Source organism: Anoplopoma fimbria, chromosome 20 (assembly GCF_027596085.1).
Source record: "Anoplopoma fimbria isolate UVic2021 breed Golden Eagle Sablefish chromosome 20, Afim_UVic_2022, whole genome shotgun sequence".
NCBI lineage: Eukaryota > Metazoa > Chordata > Actinopteri > Perciformes > Anoplopomatidae > Anoplopoma > Anoplopoma fimbria.
Window position 1 is genome coordinate 2793725 of NC_072468.1, and position 12662 is coordinate 2806386.

The 12662-nt window shown below is 40.6% G+C and overlaps 2 protein-coding genes across 2 annotated transcripts; one reads left to right on the forward strand and one right to left on the reverse strand.

Moving 5' to 3' along the window:
- Nucleotides 1–94: 94 nt before the first annotated feature.
- Nucleotides 95–4935, reverse strand: ubxn11 (UBX domain protein 11). The gene is made up of 14 exons (XM_054621238.1): nucleotides 4871–4935; nucleotides 4732–4769; nucleotides 2918–3055; nucleotides 2664–2764; nucleotides 2526–2577; nucleotides 2356–2435; nucleotides 2184–2271; nucleotides 1859–2094; nucleotides 1691–1768; nucleotides 1497–1620; nucleotides 1299–1402; nucleotides 1080–1153; nucleotides 348–497; nucleotides 95–263 (listed from the first exon to the last, which is right to left on the reverse strand). Exons 1-14 carry the CDS (start codon nucleotides 4933–4935, stop codon nucleotides 95–97), a joined length of 1497 nt encoding a protein of 498 aa, XP_054477213.1.
- Nucleotides 4936–5800: 865 nt separating this feature from the next.
- fez2a (fasciculation and elongation protein zeta 2a) lies at nucleotides 5801–11331 on the forward strand. The gene is made up of 9 exons (XM_054622215.1): nucleotides 5801–6072; nucleotides 7287–7395; nucleotides 7573–7689; nucleotides 7853–7985; nucleotides 9125–9390; nucleotides 9569–9646; nucleotides 9817–9892; nucleotides 9979–10044; nucleotides 11244–11331. Exons 1-9 carry the CDS (start codon nucleotides 5801–5803, stop codon nucleotides 11258–11260), a joined length of 1134 nt encoding a protein of 377 aa, XP_054478190.1. The 3' UTR covers nucleotides 11261–11331.
- Nucleotides 11332–12662: the final 1331 nt, after the last annotated feature.

A 12662-nucleotide genomic window follows, 5' to 3' on the forward strand; every position in this document is an offset into this window, starting at 1 on the left:
ACTGAGCCATCGTTAATGTGATTAGTGACACCTGTGCTTTTCTACTATGACGAGTCAAAATGACTGCTGTGAAGAAAACCGATACAAAACCTGTTTATATTTGCATTTTATTGACTTCAGTCAGTGAATGAGGGTGTTGCCTCTTTCGTAGCAGCAGAGTCGCATTAGTCGTGAGTCCACATGATTGTACTGTCTGGCTGTCGTCGTCAAAGCAGCACTGTGGGTACGCACTGATGATGTCATAACCAGAGAGTCCACCTCCTCTGTAATAAAGAAAATACAAGGAACCAGTGTCACATGTTGTAAAGACAGAAGCTAACCGAGAGATTCTTTGTCAGCGATCTCACCTGTGTTTGTCCAGATGCTGTCGCAGGTGACCCATCGTCTCTGAGGAGCACATTTTCAGTATGTAAGTATGATTTCCGTCCTCTGATTTCACCTTCAGTGTGATGACATCACGGGCAGATGCAGGCCGGTCAGGACTGGATGTCCGCAGTCTAGAGATGGTAAACAACCAATGGGAGATTCATTACATGGAGTGTAACCCAGCTGCAGTGTACGGCATTAGATTCAAAACATACTTGGTATTTTACTGGCTCAGACTCCTCTAGGAGGTAACAGAAGCCGATCACAAGCTAACGAGTGCTGGCTGTCCACGGTGACATGGCCTATTTTTCAGACCAGTGCATACAGTAATCTCTACAGTCTTGACAATCAGCTGCTGTGGCCAAATCAGTATTTGAATCAGCCTCTTCATCATGTAGTGTGATCTTGGATCTAGTAATTCCTTTAACCCCATAATCCCCGTTTTCACTTGTAACCTCTACATGATTGCAGAAATGGAAAATGATTTGAACACTGATGGACACCAGAAAACATTATGTCTTGTATCTTACACTGAAAGAACTTATTAAAGTCAAAATGCTTTACTTTTTTTTTTTGACCATTCCTTTAGATCAAATGGAAATATTCTAAAACTGCAACATTTTTTAATTTACTCCAAATTCGTAGGTTTGGGCAACAGAACTGATGGTATGTATATATATTTTTTTATATATCAGTTATAACATTTTTAATACCTCTCTCGTATCCCTTGCAGTGCCGGAGTGTCTACGAGAATCAGGGAGTTGCTGCTCTGTGCATCAGATGAACCCTAGTGAAAGTACTTGTTAGATAATGAGCATACTGAGGTGAGTGGAGGTTCAGTACAAGCACAGACAGGCATTTTTTGAAGGTACGAACACTTTTGGTAAGTAGGCATCCTCAGAATGAGAGGATCCTCCCTGCTGGATGCTCACCTGCAGGACAGCCCTCAGTGAGTCCCTGATGTCAATCACACAACCAGCCTTCACTACCACTTTTGGTAACTTGTTCAGGAACTGGTCCGTGCTCAACTTCCTGCCTGTGGCGGTAAGAAAACATGAGAATAAGACTGAGGAGTTCCACCTCAGATCTGTATATTGATTGTATCGGTGTGATGTGTGTGCAGGACAGACCGGGTAACTGAGAGCTGACGGCATTCACTGATTCATCTTTCTCTCCACGAATTGCCTGTCCTTCACCAGGAAACTTATTCCAAGGTAGCCTGGAGATAAAATCCTGGTCTCGCCTGTCATGAACCTGCACAAAAACATTTTAAGAAGTAGCAAAGTCGCACGTAACATTTGCTCACTGAAAAATAGAAACAAACCTCAAAGGGCACACCATCTGGAAATCTTTCTTGAAGCTCAGTTGGAAAATACCCGTCCATGAGATCTTGCATGCACCGCTGCAAAGGCCAAAGAAACAGGGTTAGGAACCACAAACAAATCCAGGTTTAAATGTTGAATTATTTCCTGTTCAACTTCCGTTAGCTAACCTGGGTGCTGATCTCCCGATAAGAGCGGAAAGGACCGTCAAACATGACGATGCCGTTGCGGTAGAGACCCAGCTGAATAGGATCCTTCTTGGCCAGTTGTGCCCCCGTGGCTGTCGATTTTACAAAACACTCTCCCTCCCCTGCCAGGATGTTCAGCTCCCTGATGCTCTGCAGCACGAGGTCAAAGTTCATGTTGAAGCTCCTGACCACAGAGGTGTCTTGCAAGGTAAATATACCCACCATGTTAGGAATCATTTTAGGTAGAAAGCACGTTGACGTCATAGCTCTATGCAAGGTAAATGTTTAGCCTGTAAAGATGAGCGCAGATGGAGACTACCTGGCTGCTCACTTTCAGCCGAGTCACAGCTCTCACCATCTCCCAGCCAGATCAAACCGTAGTCATTCAGAAAGCTCTGGAAGATGAGGGTCAGCAGAATTTAGTATAATGTAGTCACAGTATAGACATATTAATGAAATGTTTTATTAAATCAACCTACATCCATTTCACACACTTGATTCTGCAGTTGTTGGCACTTTCTCTCAAGGTTGACTCGTCCACTCAGATCATGGTCGCTCTCTAAATCCACACACAGCCAAGATGTGGACACAATCAAACCTTTTTAGTTACAAATTCAGTGTAAATCTAACTGAGGTCTGTATACGTTACCTGATTCTTTCGGAAACCTCAGCTTTGCCTCCAACACTGAAATCCTCTTATCCTTTTTAGAAGAAATTTAAAGTGAGATGTTTGAAAGATGTCTGTTTTATAGTTTAATGTTCATGGGGCGGAGGTGTGTGTTTTCACCTTGCGCTCAATCTCCTGTGCTTGGCTCTTCACTATGTTCTCCAGCAGGCTGACCCGTTGCATCATGGCAGACATCAGCTCAAAGTCGCTCGGTGGAGCACCTAAATATCAGAGTCTTAAAGTATGTAAAAGCATCCTTTGCATTTTTCAAATGTTTATCTTTTTATAAAGTGAGCTAAAATGTTGTTTGTTTAACAATAAGTAAGAGAGGATATACTTTGCTTTGGGATTAAAAATGTTGTGTTAACTTTTACCTTTCTTCGATGGGACTTTTGACTTTGAAGTGGCGCCGTCATTGGCTGTGGTGTGACAGGTCAGAGGAGGAGTGATATCAGAGGATTCATCATCATCATCATCATTATCATCATCATTAGCCAATGCAGCCTGAAATTCTGAGGAAAAACAACACGCAACTCATGAATATGCATAAATCAAAAATCTGTCAGCGTAGTGTGCTAGTCAATGGTGGAATGTAACTAAGTATATTTACTCTATCGTATTTAAGTACAAATTTGTGGTACTTGCACAGTACAGTACTTGAGAATTATCTTTTTCATGACACGTAATAATCTTTTTCATGACACGTAATGTCCCTCTTAAACGTAATACGTTTAAGAGGGACATATTCTACTTTTTAGTCCACTGTAACTATTTGACTTTATGTACAAACATATTAAGAACTCATCACATATGATGCTTTGATATAAATTAAACTATCAAACAGCTGAAACAATTATTTTACATTAATCAATTAGTCAATTGACAGAAAATTAATCGAATCATTTTTCATCAAATATACCAACATTTTCATGGTCCCAGCTTGTCAAATGTGATGATTTTAATTATTATTATTTGTGTGAAGCAATGTGAAGGTATCACTGTGAGCTCTGGGTAATAGTGAGGTGCATTTCTATATATTTCTAATGTTTTAAAAACCAAATAATAATCAGCTGATTGATGCAAGGAATAACTAGTTGCATGCACCACCTGAAGCTCAACATCAGCAAGACCAAGGAGCTTGTGGTGGACTACCAGAGGAACAGAAGCCCCCCTGTCCCTGTTTTCATTCAGGGAGGGGAAGTGGAGAGGGTTGAGTCCTACAAGTACCTTGGGGTGCAGATAAACAATAAACTGGACTGGACACACAACACTGATGCCCTCTACAGGAAAGGACAGAGCAGGCTGTTCTTCCTGAGGAGGCTGAGGTCGTTCAATGTGTGCAATAAACTGCTCAAGGCATTCTACCAGTCTGTGGTAGCCAGCGCCCTCTTCTTCGCTGTAGCGTGCTGGGGTGGTGGCATCAGGACTGGAGATGCCAACAAACTCAACAAGCTGGTGAGGAAAGCCAGCTCTGTGGTGGGTCTGGAGCTGGACAGTCTGGAGTCAGTGGGTGAGAGGAGGATGAAGGCCAAACTCGGAGCCATCCTGGACAATCCCTCTCACCCTCTCCATGAGGAACTGTGGCAGCTGGGCAGCTCTTTCAGCCATCGGCTGATTCTACCAAAGAGCAGGACGGAGCTTCAGACGCTCATTTGTGCCCACTGCCATCAGACTGTACAACAACAGCGGAGACCACAGTCTGTCAACATGCTGACCACCCCCCCCATGTGGATATACTGTACATTTTTATATTTATTTGTTATTTTTATTCTTATTTCTTATTTTTTTTATTTTTATTTTATTGTATAATATGTGTATTTATTATCTGTTTCTATGTAGTTGAGCTGCTGCAACACCCGAATTTCCCCATGGGGATCAATAAAGGAATATAAAATAATATAATAATAATAATAATAATAATAATAATAATAATAATAATAATAATGCTTTAACATAACATTGTTAAAAAGATAGCAGTAAAATGCTGCTAATGCATGAATAATGATAATCTGATGATATAATATATAATTGTAGAATAGTCACTTTAATTTAGATACCATGTGATCTTTGTCCTGGTTTAACCTAATTTTACTATGTAATTTAAACATGTGAATCCTCCCTCCACCACTGGTGATAAGTGCTGTTCTGGTGTCTTCATGTTTAGTATTAAACTGGACTACAAACCTACCTTTTAACATGTTCCTCCTCAGAGGCACTTTTTGTCTGCTCCTGCAGGACAAACACAGTTGAATGATCTATTACTTTCTGACAGATGAACACTGAAGTTATCCAGCAGCTTGATGTGTTCCTAGTAAACAACCTACCACTCATCCAGAGGGCCCTGCAGGGGAGTGCGCCTCGTTTTCTTCAGCATGGACAGAGGTGAGCTCATCTCACCAGAGACTGGATGGGCTGAGTTTCCTTAACTTGGATCGAGCAGATTCTTCTTCACAGGCTTCCTGTGTTTTCACTGTGTTTGGAGTCCGTTGCCATTAGAAACATAGGCGAGCAACTGGTGCTGTAGAATGAAGTGATGCCTGTAGTTCATGTTTCATCTGCAGGAGGTCGCTGCTCCCACCAGTCACTCTGTCTGTGTCTCTCTCACACTTTATTACATTACATTACATTACATTACATTACAGTCATTTAGCAGACGCTTTTATCCAAAGAGACTTACAATAAGTGTATTCAACATAGGTATTCAAGAGAACTACTAGTCACCAGAAGTCATAAGTGCATCTCCTTTCTTAAACAAGCATCTTAAAGCATAAACCAGAGCAAAAGTATAGTGCAGAGGCAAATTACTATGAATACAATAATTGCAACAGACTAATACGAATATAATAAGTGCTACAAACTACTACAAATAGGATAAGTGCAGTAAACTAATATGAATGCAATAAGTGCTACAAGGGTAGTACTTCTTTATCATGCAACTCTTATTTTGCCTTTTTTTTTTTAATGACTGCCTCGTTTCTTATGCATGAAACAAGAAAATAAATATATATTTAAATGGGACATTAATGAAATGAATAATGAGGCACACTGTGTGTTTTTTTTTTTTTCATGCTTTGAAATATTGTTTTGATGTCCAAACTCTCATAGGGACTGAACAGTGGTGCCTTCACGGTCCTCTGGTCCGGTTGCTCGGTCAGCCACTAGTCGGCCCCGGTCGGTGCAGCCACACTGTCCGGTTCAGAGAGGATGCTGAGGCCTGCTGCTCATCCGGCTTTAACCCTATTAGGCTGGTCCGGGCTATGGCTGCACCCACCGCACATTTCGACGACGACTGGCCGGTTTTAGGTGCATTGAGCATGGTTTCAGACCGGATCCTCTCGGATGATGGTGATACCCACCAGCTCCGAGACTTCTGCTTCTCCTCCCCGGAGGGAAACGGAGCTCTCCGGTGCACCGAGGACCTGGTGGACGATTTTGACGAGAAGTTATCTGTGTGCTTCCGAAAATGTAACGCCAAAACGGGCAGCATCGCTCCGGTGGTGACGGAGGACTCGCTGCTGGAGGAGGACGAGTGAGGGTTTTGTTTACGGCCTGCTTTGTTTATGTGCATATATATATATATATAATGTGCATGTTTAGGCTTTAACTCACTGCTGCAGGTTGCTAAAGTCATATAAAGGCATGTTATCTGCAAATGGGACATTTCATTTACTAGTTTAAGATTTATTTTTTATATATAAATGGTCTATAGTGACAGAGACCACTGCCACCATCTTTTGATGGAGGGGGCCCAAAATAATGATGATGTCTGATATTATTAACTAACATATAATCAACATGACTGGGAATGTAAGATCCATTCATTACACAAAAAATTTTGTGCATGGGGCCCAAAATCCCTAGGCACCACTGCCACCATATCGGTGTCTGACCCTAAATTGCTTATAAAAACAGATATTGGCCGATATATGAGTGGACTGAAAAGTAATAGTTTGTTTGTATTTAGTTTATTTGAAATTTGCACTGGTGGTTTTTATGCTTGTAGGCCCATATGTGTTATTGTTTTAACTTGTATGTTATCCTCATGAATATTGTTATTACCAAAATACCCTAAATAAGGATTTTTAAGAGCTGAAATGGTCAGGCCATTAAATGATTAGTTGATCATTAGGAAATTAATCTGCAACTATTTTGATAATCTATTTATTGTCTTTTATCATAATAAAATATGTTACATTTAAATATGATGATATATAATGTTACAAAAGTGCATTACAATCCCAACGGCATTGAATGTGCTTAGTTAACAGTGTGCACAGTGAAATAAACACTTTACAAACATGAAACATTGTCACTGGCACTAGCTTTGGGCTTCTGTGGTGCCCTTCATGTGTCAGGGCATTTTCAACTTTAAAAGCTCTGTTGAGGATTATACTTCCACTTAAACGCAGTTTAATCTGATTGTGACATTTGTGGATTGTGCTATTAAAGGGGTGCTCCAGTTATAATGTGCCAAATGTGCCCTCAGTTATCCCCCCTTAACACCCAATACTACATTTCCCATAATGCAGTTCACCAACACCTTTTGATTACTTCTTCTGCTGGTAAATGTCAAACTCCATGTCTCCATTTCCTGAAGTCTGAGGGATATCTTCTCAGTTTTAAGAAAGCTCTCTCCAGACTGCTTTTACAGACGTAGTAGTACTCACTATGACAAGTAAACTGAACTTAAATACTGTCAGCAAAATTTAGCATTCAGGACTGAAATGTTTTGTTCCTCCACAGAATCTGGAAGGTTTTGACCAGTAACTATGGGCGTGTGATGCCGGTGGATTGGAAACAGTCTCGAACATGTTCCCTCCACGTCGCCACATTCGACCTGGAGGAGAAACCCGTGAGTGACATCCCCCCTCCCATCCCATCTCTGTCCCACTTTCCCTTCAACCCCTGCCCCCGTCCCTCCCTCCCTCCCTAAATCTCTTTTCCACTCATCTCACAAATCTCAAATATTCATTGTGCCAGGGTTTAGCGCTTTGATTAAATTCCCTCCCTCGATTCTGTTCCTGGCCAGAGAAAGACTGATGTCACGGTGGAGCTCTCTGACGATGAGGAGCTGAGGGAGCAGCTGGACATGCACTCCATCATCGTCTCCTGTCTCGCAGAGGAGCCCCTCTTCACAGCAGAGCAGGTAAGTTACCGTTAGGCATTTATCTCCAGTGTAGTTTATCCCAGATGTTGCCACACAGTGTCAGCAGCTTCACTTGGATGAAATCCTGCCTAATAACTGCTGCTTGCTGGGTAATTTATTGTGAGTGCTGCCTTTCTGATGTGTGTGCTGGTGCTCTGTGCAGGTTATCGAGGAGATAGAGGAGATGATGCAGGACTCTCCTGACATAGAGGAAGGGCCCAATCCCTCTCAGTCAGACCTCTCCATGCTCTCGCTGGACGTCCAGCGTTCCACCAGGAGACCCAGCTACGAGTCCAGTGAGTGTCCACTGATCAGGAAGGAACTAGCAGTGATGAATCATGAAACGCGTTCTTGTGATATGCTATCAGGACAAATGTATCGATATATCGCAGTGTTTTTCATGTGATGATTTCACTGTAGTGTCTCACAGTCACTTGTGATTGATTGATGTAGCTCCCATTGTTGAGCCACACCGTATAACTTGGTGACATGTTCCTTTATTACGATTAATCTTGACGCTGTAGTTTATTTCGGCTTTATCCCACACAACCAGAGCACCTACTTAGACAACAACAAATATGATATTTACTTCCTTATGTTCTCTAAAAACAACAGTGCCCAGCTGTTTTAAAAAAATGACTCACCTTTTTTTAATTTAATATTAATGACCAGTGTTTGATGATTTATGTTTTCAGTAGGAATGATTGAGCTTTGGACTAAGACCAGCTGACAAGGAAGGGCAATTTACGCACCATTGGTTTTGGTCTTTTTATGGGATTTGTGGATAATTATTTTTGATAACAATCTAAAATAATGCCAGGCTTACACTTTAATCAGTTAACACGGTTCCTGGAATACCAGGGAAACAATTTTCAAGGAAAGGAAAACACATGGAAAGTGAGTGTGTTGTTCTGGAAAATAATTTCAACATTCTACTATTTTCCAAGGAGAGCTACAAGTCTATCTATCAGAGCTCCCTAAAACGGTTATGTTCAGGATCATATTAACATTCAAATGGTAGTTTATGGACGAGAGTATTTTGAATAGGCTGCTATGTTGTGAAAACACTGTGAACACACCCACAAAGTCACATGGTAACTCATGCAGGCTACCACTTTAGTGGCGACAACTCAAAATATTGTAAGTTACATTATCCTCAAATATAGAGCCACTGCTGGCTCGTAACTGTGGTAGTTTGTATTATTATGTTATTATATGATCAGTTTGTCATCATTTCTAAGCAGATGATGTCATAGTAGAGTCATAGCCATAGTCTGCACATCTTTTCAATCAGACTTCCACATAGAGGATCAGGTAGGTCTTTACTGAAAAAGTCCTGGAAAATGATCACTACAAAAGAGTGTAAATCCTGATAATGTCATCAATGTGTGTGTGTGTGTGTGTGTGTGTGTGTGTATGTGTGTGTGTGGCCCAGGTGTGAAGACCCTTAGTGTTTCGCAGCTGAATGAACGCCTGGGGGAGACTGAGACAAACATCAGGATGTTCTCAGAGGAGCTGGTGCAGCAGCTGGCTCTCAGGGACGAGCTGGACTTTGAGAAAGAGGTGAAGAACAGCTTCATCTCGGCTCTCATCGACGTACAAAACAGACAGAAGGAGCACCGGGAGCTGCTGAAGAAGAAGAAGAAGCTTAAAGGCGGAGCTGGGACGTCGCAGGGCCACGCGGAGAAGACGCTCGGATCAGTGAGTGCTCCACTCTTTCACTTCTGGTCTCTGATGAGACCATGTGATATCTTTAGGTTTTCCTTTTTCCACGCTATGCTTGCATTTCTCGCTGTATTTGTTTTCCGACACGCTGTTTTTCCATCTTTGGTCAGTCCTCTCATCTCCTGTTTCTCCGCTTTACTTCCTTCCTCCTCAGCTCTTCAGCATGGGGATCTCCTCTGTCATTCAGAACAGCTTCCGGCAAACTTTTGGAAGCGGCTGCAGTGACAAACAGGTTACTGTGTATTTCTCTCTCAGCTGCTGAACTTTATCTTCCTGTTTTCTTTACTGAAAATATACACTTTGATGGAAACGTCATCCCACAGAAACATCACATACAGAACCTTTTATCTCTGCTGGGTTACTCACTCCCTGTCTCTGTCTCCGTTTTATGATGGCTTACAGTATTTGACCACAGTCATCCCTTATGAAAAAAAGGGACATCCTCCATCGCTTGAGGACCTCCAGATCCTGACTAAGAGTGAGTTCCTTCATCTGCACCAGCCCTTCTTGTATTTTAGTGGCTGTGATTGATCCATTCACAACTCTGTTTCTGCTTACTTGCAGTTCTACAAGCTATGAGAGACGACAGTGACAAGGTGCCCAGTCTCTTAACAGACTATATTCTCAAAGGTGAGCTTTTCTCCTCTTTTTGTTACTACACTACTAAACTAGGCATTGGGCAATATGAAAATTCAAGTCACATTTATCCTGGCCAAAAGAAAATGCGATTCACAATATTATCTTGATAATCATCAAAAAATCACGTTAGCTTTAATTTATTTTAGAAACAAATATTTTTATTGCACCACTGATGGGACACACAGGTTTTTTTGTGAGCATCCTTTTTGAAATAACAAACAAACAATCTTAAATGAGGTAATCATAAATCAAAAGGTCCCCCTGCATAAATACAAGGTGAATAAATAAAAAATTAGCAACATAATTCCTGTACTTTTAAAATCAGGCTCTATTTTTGACTTCTCTGCCATGATAAAGTCATCTTTTAAAGTCCCTCACGTGACAATATTCACGTTTATACCAATAATTTAACTTTACCACGATAACGTAAAGGTAATGTAAAGTTAAAGAACCACAACGGCTGTTTTAACAATTTACTAGTCAAAAGCTGCCTGAAGCCAAGAAAATCCACCTGTGCTTTAGAAAATCACAGTAAAATATTGTACTTTATGGTTCTTCAGGTCCTCTCGGTAAAAACACTTGCACTCTCTTTTTCGTGTCCCTTCTTTCACATGTGTTCTGTTTTCATGTTTTCTTTCTCTACTTCTCACGATCTGACTAAACGCTGCCTCACGCTCACTAGCTCTGGTGTGAGCGATGGATGGAGAGGTTTGTTTCACATGTGATGTGCACCTTTGTGGTTGTTGCCGCTCACATTGGGAGAGCGCCCCCTCTCTACCACTGAGCTGTAGTGCAGTCTGACCCTGATGTTCTCCTTTGCACTTAACACCACCTCTCCCCACGGTGACTGTCTGCAGCATGGTTGATCCCTCGTTTGGTATCAGGACTCACTGACAATGACTCACTGCCACACACATTAAGGCTCTTTGTACCCAGCTGTTTACATTTAAGACACAGTTTTATCCTCATTAGTCATTAGCACTCCTTAGCCTGCAAGTATTTATCTTCACCCACCTTACTTCACAAATAGATTTGCCATCAGCACTAACTGATGTGCTAAAATTCAGATTTTCCTTTTGTTTTTCCTTTCTTTATCTCCCACTTTGTGATTTATTCTGATCGTCTCATACTGAAGCTTCATTCCTTGTCATTCATAGCTCTGCTAATATTAATCTCTACTGTTATTACAGTGCTTTGTCCAACGTAGACCAGAGGGACGGTGCCCAACGCTCTGCTGAGGCTTCAGATAGTTTACCATGGCAACAAGATGAAGAGGACTCATTGTATTTTATGAAGACATGAAGCACACTTAATTTATTCTTGCATGTTTTTACCTCAAAACTTGTTTCTTTGTGTTATTTTATTCACTTAGCTGTATTTATTTTGTGTTGAGCATTGTGATTTTGCCAACCTTGTGTGTTCCTGTGAATTTTAAACTTTTTTCAGTGTTTTTAATTTTCTTGCACCGTTAAGGAAATGCTTAAAAGTGTTAGATTATACGGAAAATACCTAGATAGATATATCCTCGCATAGAAGCTGCACTGTTTGGAAACTGAGCTCTGCTTGTTGGTCAAAAGATCCAAGAAACAATGCAAAGGGCTTTGTATTTACCTGTGGTGCTTCACTAGCCACTGAGCAATAACAAACGCACAAAGCAAGTGTAAGTTGCAGTTATAGAGAATTATAAAAAGAGCTTTCAACGCAGAAAAACTGTGAAAGTATAAACAGTAAAGTACGATTGATCCCCAGGAGGAAACAGCAGCACATGAGACTGATCAGAGGGATGGAAGGAACAGGATACAGATGCATAAAATATACTGAATAATAATAGATAAATTAGTTAATTAACTAAAACTAGTTTGCTTTACATTATGTAAAACCATCATATAAGCACAGCCTTCCATGTAGCAGCAGAACAAAACACACATCATCATTATTATTCTATGGAAGCTAAAGTGTTGATGGTCGAGGTGAAGTAGTTTGGACTGAAATGAATTAACTAACTAACTATGCATTTGACTGAATACTGAATTGTGACACATGCACTGTTTGTACTTTCTGAACGCTGACTGGATCTCTGAATCAGAGACTCGAGCGTCGACGTGCCTGCTGCGCACAGGGCAGCTTATTATTCTGTATGTATCCGAGTTATACGTGCAAACTGCCTTCGCCTGAACTTTTGTACATTATAAATGACTTATTTTCAAGGGATGTCAAATTGCCTGACTACTTGCAGAACCTGATTCTTTGTTAATTTATTTTGTTAATATGTTCTTTCAAATATATTGATAAAAACCACACCTTTGTCTTTGTCTCCATGTATGTCATTAATTTCACAATAGACATGCAAACAATTAACACACAATAATGAAGAAACAAAGCCTTGTAAAATAAATTTTAATAACATGCAAGACAAAACATTATAGAGTAGTATGGTGTAAAGTAAGAAGTGAAAAATAAAGCCCTATTCTACAGATATATACTTTTTTTTATTTACAAAATGTAACATACAAAGAATTCAGGTAACCAGCAGCACATACATATGTAGATAGTATAGTCCAATAAATAATAAAAGATAAAAATAAAGTTACAAAAAAAAAACAGGTATA